Source organism: Porites lutea, chromosome 3, assembly GCF_958299795.1.
Source record: "Porites lutea chromosome 3, jaPorLute2.1, whole genome shotgun sequence".
Lineage (NCBI taxonomy): Eukaryota > Metazoa > Cnidaria > Anthozoa > Scleractinia > Poritidae > Porites > Porites lutea.
In genome coordinates this window covers 30,936,773-30,945,775 of record NC_133203.1, presented here as the reverse complement: position 1 = coordinate 30,945,775, position 9,003 = coordinate 30,936,773, and the positions used below count along the sequence as shown (strand labels likewise).

The 9,003-nt window shown below is 38.9% G+C and overlaps 1 protein-coding gene across 1 annotated transcript; it reads right to left on the bottom strand.

Moving 5' to 3' along the window:
- Window positions 1-1,736: 1,736 nt before the first annotated feature.
- On the bottom strand, window positions 1,737-6,810 carry LOC140930919 (hyaluronidase-1-like). Its single transcript, XM_073380637.1, has 4 exons — window positions 6,475-6,810; window positions 5,259-5,407; window positions 3,850-4,285; window positions 1,737-2,144 (listed from the first exon to the last, which is right to left on the bottom strand). The coding sequence occupies exons 1-4, from the start codon at window positions 6,808-6,810 to the stop codon at window positions 1,797-1,799; spliced, it is 1,269 nt and encodes a 422-aa protein (XP_073236738.1). The 3' UTR covers window positions 1,737-1,796.
- Window positions 6,811-9,003: the final 2,193 nt, after the last annotated feature.

Genomic DNA, 9,003 nt, shown 5'->3' with positions numbered 1-9,003 from the left:
AAAAAAAAGGAAGACTTGTGTGTCCTGTATATGGCCTGAGAGGTCTGGTGTACATTAGTAGAAGCAGTGCCCGACCATCCTTCGCGCTTGTACCAAGCGAGGGAGACCCTTAGTTATGAGGTCAAATACTGTGCATCCCTCCTTTGAAGTGAACAAACACCAATTTACCAAACCTCTATTTCAAAAAAAGAGGGGTAGTTGAGAAGTCGTTGTCTCACATGAACAATTTATTGGCACCTGATCTAGTTATAAAAGAGAGGAAGTGCCAGTTGGGTAGCCTGCGTAACTGGCGGTATTGTGTGGGTGCGAGATTAAAGTTTTGGCAGCGGAGCCGTGTCCCTCACCGCTCGTGACGGCTCCGCCGTCAAATCTCACTCGACTATGTTACAACGGCTCTGCCACCAAATCTCACTCGACTACTACACAATACCGCCAGCTACGCAGGCTACAATTGGGTGCCCTCTGTACAGCCTCATCAAATATTCTCTGCCAGACCTTAGTTAAACGATGCAGTGGTTGAAATGGTTGACCTATTTCTCTGTTGTTTGTGAGGTTTTTGCCCTTAACCTTTAAATAGTGCTGGCCTTTTAGACTCTTCAGAAATCAGGGTTCGCACAGTCTTGAAAAGTCCTTGAAATCCATTTTTCCTTGAAAAGTCCTTAAATTTCTGTGTAAGTCCTTGAAAAGTCCTTGAATTTTCTTCAACTTTGAATGTAGTGGCCTGGCTTCAAGTATTTTTTGATGCTTTTTGGTTGTCCGAGACAGAATAAAAATCATAGCTCAGAGAATTTAAAGGTTTTTTACATAAAGTGTTCAATGTTTTATGCAATAATTAACTATCAATTCAAGAGAAGTGAACTGAAAAATGTAGAGAAGTTGGTGAAGCAAACAGTTCAAGCCTTATTAGAGTAGACTGGGAATGTACATTTTTGTACAATCTGTGAAATTGTATTCCTAGTAGATGGTCCTTGAAACGTCCTTGAAAAATGGTTGCAATTTTTTGTATGAACACTGGATAAGCTGATATCATTAGAAAACCATGTACAATGTACATTTAATACTCCAACCATGTTAGACTGGAAGATCAATAGAAATGTTTCCATGAAAATTTACGTTCACTTAAAGTGTGTGGTTTTTGAAACATCAGGTTTGTGCTCTTGAAAGAATTGTTACGGTTAAAAAATAAGGGTGAGGAAAGGTGGTTACCCTGTGTAATTTTCCCCAGATCTACCACTGCTATAAGGGGGGTGGTGGTGGGGGGGGGGGGGGGTCCCCAACACAAACTGTAACACCACTTGTAGTTAAAACAAAGGAAAATTAAGACGGAATCCACTAGGGCATTGAGTAATTTTAATTTTCAGTGGACAAAAATCTTGTACCAGAATAATTTACAGCATATTGCATTCTTTCTTACATTTTTCAAGGGCTAAAGATGTAATAAATCATCTGTACTAACACCGAAAAAAAAATTCTCATCAAAGCCTGAGAAAATGAATGTCAGATTTCACAGAATTACTTCTTACACATGAAATTTTCAGAATTTTTCATGTGTAATCACAATTCTTGTGAAATTTGACATTCCTTTCCTCGGACTTCCACAAGAAATTCTCTTTGGTGTTGCTACAGATGATTTATTACGTCTTAAATTAAAATAACTCAATTTCCTGGTGGATACCGTCTTAAATTTTACTTTTTCAACCCAGGGTAAAAATCTGAACCACAAAAAAACATACCTCTCTGTCTTGAGCAAATTTTATTGATTTCATATTAAAAATTAATTTGGTATTTGTTTACACTTAAAGGTGATGCCTGCAGTCTTCTCCACTCCATCCACTATAGCAACGACAGCTCAAAAATTTCCATTGATCAGACAAAAAATCTAGGTTAACCTCAAGACTTGACTCTTTGAAATATAAATCAGGATTTAACTGAAATTTGCACCTTCCATGTAAATTGCAAAACTCCTGACTGCAATTCTGCGCTATGGCGGTGATGCTTTTAACAAGAGCTCCCAGAAAATTGTCAATGTAGTTCTTTATTTCAATGCAGTCAGTTTTGGTGGCCTCAGAATGGTGGTCTCCCCAGATTACAACCCCAGCTGTTCCTTGTTCTGCAGATTGTAGTATTGTTGACATTATATCAGCCTGTCAAATAGATAACAACAATAAGAATGCCATACCTTGAAAGTGGTGGAGAGGGTGTGTTTTGGAAGGAGGGGGGAGGTGGAGCAAGCAACGTAGCTGCTGGGAGTAGGCCGTTTGCAATTCACAGACAATGTCATGCGAAAAGAAATTAATATTATGGCGCTGGAAAGCCAATTTTGACTAGGTGATTTGTACAAAAGACTAAGATCGTAAGGGTTTGTATGGGAAAAAAAAACTGCTGGTCCACAAGTCAAGACAATGTAGCGCAACAACTTTCTACATTGATCCTTGAGCCATGAACAATTTTATTAACAATTAATTTTATACAGTACATGCATTTACAAAAATAAATGGACTGCAGCAAGAAGCAATACTAACACATGTACATAATTATGCAATATTGGCCAAGGCCTGGATACAGGCCAAGTATTTTTATAACGTCATCAAGGCCAATAAAAACAAGCACAAAGGAATAAAATTGAAGCCAACATCTACCCATCTTGGCCAAACAAGCCCTGCTAAATTTTACAAAAACTGTTAAAGAGAACTTATCACAATTATTATGGTTTTAATCTTAGGTACCCATGCAGGAAATCCTAAGCAGGCAAGATAGGCCCATCTTCCCTGCTCAGGTTGCCAATCACAACACAGGATTTTCTTGACTTCTTGCTGCAGAAAGAATTTTGGCTTTTTCTTCAGTCCGTAATAATCATGTACCTTTATGACTAGTGTAGTTATAATTAATTTTCAATTACAAAAATCAATTAACTATAATTTTAATTATCAAAATTTTAAAATTTCGACGCTGCTCACTATAGAGACTCCAGTATATTACGTAACTTAGCTAGTAGCTAAAGCCTCCAATTTAGAACTTAGAGGGCAGGGTCATGCATTCAATTTTCACCTTTATGTAGACTGCGAGCAGTCTCTTAATATTTTTCTTTTGAGACAGGGTAGAATGTGAGGGCATTATTTTACCTTTTCGCTCACCGCGGGTGGCTGTGAGGAAAGAAGGACAACTGCTTGTGGTCTAATTTTCACCTGGAGGCTCTCGCAATTTTTTGTGAACTTTCTGGTGTAAAATTTCTCCTTCTTCCAAATTTATTAGCAGGCAGCGTGACCAAGTGGTTAAATCGCTGGACTTGTAATTCGAAGGCCCCAAGTTCAAGTCCCTCCACGACCACTAGCTGAATTTGTTCCTAATTGGTCAGGCACGGATCTAGGATAAATGCTGACCGACTTCCTATTAATGAGGGGCAGAGGAAGCAAGCTTGTAGGGGAGGCTGGGGGAATGTAACACCGGGAATTTTGTTTGGAATAAGTTCCCTTTCCCGGGTTTCTGAATTATTGAGGGAGCATCTAATGCTCAGAAATTGGAAAAAGAGAACATTTGTCTAGACCATTTTCCAGATTTCAACTTGAAAAGTTCTATTATTGTTAAAAACATATTTATCATGAAAAATTTGACCGATTTCCATAAAAGGGTGGAAACTGGTGTGGATCCGCACCTGTTGGTTGTCCTGAGTTCAAATCCTCGACTTTGCTTGTAAATACAGTGTAGCCAGCTGGTTTGCCTAAGTTAGGCAAGTTGGGGTCTTAACACCATTATGTTTGATTTAAATTATTTTTTTCAGCCATTTACCTAACCTCGCTAAGCACTAGTGCTTATATAAATACTGCTGAGAATAAACATTAATTGACTTACCACATTGAGGTACACCTGAGATACTGCATATGTTATTCGAACATATGGGAATACAGGAATGGGGCTTCCATCCAACTTCTTGGCAAATCTAAAGCTTTCCAGAAGCCTGTACTTAACAAACAATGTGCTATTCAGTTTTGCCTTGTCATGAAGATATATTGATGGAAACAGCACTGAACTCCACTCAAACAACCAAGAAATTTGGTCATTGTACTTCATTGTCACTTGTTTGCAATTTTCAGCATCTTTTTCATTGTAACAATTTGGAAATCCATAAAATCCCCACAAGGACTTTGGGCGAAGTTTCTGAACAAGCAGCAAAGTTTCTTCCATGAATTCTCGGGCTGCTGTTTCAAACTCTACTCTAGCTATGTCTTCAACTAAACTATCTGGCCACAAAGGGTGTTTCTGTTTGACCAGTTCCATAGACTTGTTCCTACAAATTGAAAAATAAGCAATTTTGTCATTTTGCATCACTTAAGTTCCTTAAGTGCCTGCTTATACTTAACTCCAGAATTAACAAGGACAAATTTGATCATTAATTTTCTTTCTTTTCATTCATTTATTAATATTCATTCCATCGAATCAATTGATTGTTGGAATGAATGAGTTTGATTTTGATTGATTGATTCTGATTTTAGATAGATCAATCAGTCATTCAATCAATCAATCAATCAATCAGTCATTCATTCAATCAATCAATCATTCATTCATTCAATCAATCAATCAATCAATCAATCATTCATACAGTTCTATAAATATTATTCACTTAAGGTTTGTAAGTTGGTCTCAGGCAAGGAGCTGGAATTAGGTGTTCTTCAGTTTACAACTGCAGTAACAAGATCTCAACAACACCAAAAATTCAAATTAATTTTGATCTTCTCTGATTTTGTGAAAATAAACTGGCAAAAGTGAATTAATCAAATTGCAATTATTGAAATTCTTCACTGAAGAGAAACACAACCAAGTCTATCTTAGATTAATACTGTAGACATTTAGAATACCTTAACGAGCCTCTGAATGGGTACCTGCGGATGCCAATTTTGTCACATACTTTCCATCAAATTTACAGTTTTTCAGGTGAAATATTCAATAATATGAAGAACAAATTTTGTGTAGTAATGCTACAGGTGAGCTTAGTGCAACCACAACGACAATGGAAAAGAGAAAATCAAGAATGCAACAGTTTTAATAAGCAAAGCAAAAACTCTGATCATGCAGCACAATTTTTGGGCAGATTTTTTACCAGTCTTGATTGGAATAGCAATGTGATCGGTGCTTTAATCCCTAAGATCTTTGCTCCATCAACAGCAATTGTCGCGACTTCGATTTCTTTGGAAATACCCAATATAGAGGCTCAAAAATCAAAGTGTTCAACTATTTAAAGACAAAACAAAATTCTGACAGACCTATAGATGGAAAGTTTATCCCAGTTTCTATCAAACACAGGTCTCCAGTATTCCCAGTCAATCACACCAATACCTTGAAATTCATTATCAGGAATGATATTTGCTACATCTTGCTCTACTTTCAATAAGTGTGCTGTAAGATTTCCAAGCTATCACATAAAGAAAAAAAAAAGACCATTGTGTACCTTAAAGCTGGCACACACGCAGGGCTGTCACTAAGATATTAAGTTGCAGGGTATAAATACAACAAGTAGGCGGGGAATCAAACAGCTAGGGGTTTCTTTTGGATCCATTTTTCTTTTATTTTCCTTTGAAAGTAGCAGGGGGCCATGTTCATAGTAGCCGGGGGAATCCCCGGCCCCCGCCTCTTAATGACAGCCCTGCACACGTACAGTTACACTGTTTGCAGGTAGCCATTGCGACTCCTAAAGGAGGAATCACTATTGTAAGATCTCTCCTTACAGATAACTCACCCAGTCCAGGAAAGGTTTGTCACCCCACCGGGGTCTACATGTACATGTACGTCCCCTCACTCTTTTCGAACAGTGGTGTGGGTTCTTTTACATCCCACAAGAACCAGATAAGTAAAAGTGTTGTGAACCTGGACCTGTACGGTTTTTCGTCCTAATCTGAGAAAACTAAAAAGTCTAACATAAGGGCAGCACTTTCTTCTCAGTTATTTAAAGACCCTGAGTGGTTTGAACCCGCAACCTCCCCCTTGGCAGACTCATGCTCTCCCAATAGCCTGCAGTGAAGGCTATTGGGAAGAAGTTCCATAGCACCTACCCTAAGGCCCTACTATTTCTGCTCTCCCCAATCTTCCTCTGTCATAAAATCAAACATCACGGCGGCAGCAATACGAACATAAACAAGCAGCTTTTGCCCTTCCAAAATATGCCTGCACTAGCTGCAGGCTACTCTCCCAACTGAGCTAACCAGGCAGTAGAGTTGCAATTAAGGAAAAAGCTTAGTGCCTAGTAACCTCTATTTCTCCTTTTCGGGATAAGTCTTGGTGAAATTAACGAATTGTCAATTTAGCTGCTGCAAATTTGCAGGTGACTTCATGACTGCCATGTTGGTTGACAAATAACAAAAGCGTTTCCCTCCGCTTGTATCTTAACCTTTTCTTTTTCCCTTTTTCTTTTCTCAAATTCTACGTTGTCACGTTGTCACGTAGTTGCAAGCCAAAAAAACAACCCTACAACAAGTCCACTACCTGAGGTACACCACCGTTGAAAGCTTTTCCATTGCTGTCAAAATACGGATACAATCCCAGTTGTGTGTTGTAGAATATAACGATGTATTCTCCACACCATTTCCGGTCTTTGTTCACCACGATGTCAAAAGCACTCAAATCTAAAGAGACGTTCCATTCTGGTTCACATCGATCCGTAGGTGTGTTCCATACGGTTATAAATGGTTTGTTAGGCAGAGGAGGTCCCTGAAAACAGCCAGAACTACACAGTACCACAGATAAAATCAGTGAGACGATATAATGTAAAGTCGATGCACTTGTGAAGGTAAAAATCGTAAAAATAATTTTGCTGCTCATTTTTTTGCGTGACAACATGTGACGTGACGTCACTACAAGTCGTGGAAACGAGGCTGTAGCGTGACAAATTGGAGACACCGCTGGATATATGCCGCAAAAACCCGGGGCGGAGGTCTATTCCCGGGAATTCCTGGTGGGGGCTACAATCTGTACCCGTGTTCAGACCCACATAGCCAAAAATTACGTCATCATTACTTGTTAGATTAGAACACCAAAAAAAAAATCCATTTCAAATTCGTATCAGTTACTCTTTTGGAATTGAAACGGAGAATACGTTCATACCGACCTCGAAAACCATACGCAATTCCAAACCAAAATGGGCAAAGTCTATACCCGTTTTCAGACCGAAACAGGGGCGGATTCAGGATTCTTTTTCTCGTCTCTTGCTCTCCTTCAACACCAATAAACCCCATAGTTTGTTTTTTTTTTTTGGCAGAATACCAGTAATATTAGAAAACCGCAGGTCATCCCGTTTTTACATGGCTTATGAGGGAGTAGGCTGGGCCGCAAAAGCATGCGTCCTCAGGGGGCAATCGGCTCCTGGCGTCCTACATTGAGAGCTGCGATTCTTTGCAATGGCGCTATCTAATCTCCGAAAGAAACGTAAGGAAAGGATAGCCCAGACAAAACAAAAGACAGCTTCAAAATGCGCTGTAACCCACCTTTATCACACAAAACCTCAATAGTTATATACAGTGGAACCCCGTTAATACTGTCACCAATTGGCCAAAAAAATTGGCCGTATTAAAAGGTGTGACCGTATTAACGAGGTTTTTTTTTTTTTAGTAGGATCTAGGAATAATGTATGGCCGCTTTTCCAGGCGGCCAAAAAAAAAGCGGGGGAGGGCGTAATAACGAGGTGACCATAAGGCGGGCTTCCCCTACAGTCTCAACTCATTATTTAGCCTGAGATCATAAAAAAAAAGCCTGATCGCAGGTTACCTATTATTTGATCCTACAGACCAAAGTTGTGGTTGAGATCCCCTCCCCCCGCCCGCCCCTCTCCCGCTACACTACTCCGCCCAGTCTTCCACTACGTAAGTTGTTATTTATAGCGCATAGCTTTCTCGTCTCTTAGTATGCCACGCCACGGTTTCCTTGACGCGGCTTAGTGTGCGAAAATTACTTTGAATTTCCCTAATTTGCTTACAGTCTAGGAGGACTATTCTACTTCATCGTTAAGGTAAGTTCATTTGAACTTGAATGTCTCCGAAAGACGCGGTTTCGGATCAATGAAAGCGATTTATTTGTCTTTTTCAAAGTGTGTCTACTTCCTGAGTGTACAATGCAAGACGTAATTATTTTATCGTTCCCTTATTTGTTTTTTGATAAACACATAATTTTCAACCTTTTCTCGACTAATTACAAACTCCAGCAAGTTAGGTTTCTTTTAGAATTCGAAATGCCCTGCCATCGAGCGATCCGCTATTTTAAAGGGAGCATTTGTTTTTCAGACGGAAGCTCGTGATTACGTGGACTTTCACTTTCGATTTTGAAATGGGCGTCGGTAAAACCGGGAACACGGAACATTTCGGAACATGCCGGAACATCCCGGAACATGATAAAATAAAAATAATTTTCATAAAAAATAATAATAATAAAATAATTTTTGTAAAAGTTAATAATAACAAAATAACATAACACTCGAAGGTTTACTTTAATATGGCTTGTTATTTTTGTTAACACTATTGTTCAGCTAAATTCACGGAATATTGACAGTGTCCGTTTGTTACTTATTTACTATCACAAGCAAGCACATACTCAGGAATGGGGAAAACAATCATTTATTGCGAAGCTGCAAAACTATTAGTTGCAGCTGATAACCCGGGAGAGGGGGGTGGGTTGCCCTTACGGACAAAAGTGCCCATCTAATAGGGGTTATTCTGAATAAGCCATCTGTTACGGAAAATCCAAGCATATAATATATAGATTTAGCCAGGGCTAAAAGCGAAGCTCCCATTAATAAATTATATTTTAAATCAAACAATAAACTTGTAATCCACAAATCAGTTAACTTAAGGGCACATTCATGTGACTTTTGAGGGAAAGGATAAGTTATTTTAGAGTGAAACATCTTACATCGAGTTGATATACATGTATGTACCCCCAAAAAATAGCAAACATCTTCTATCACATTCAAGAGCCATAATGGCTCTTGATCACAGTAGATTAGGCCTCGAAAACAAATTCTTG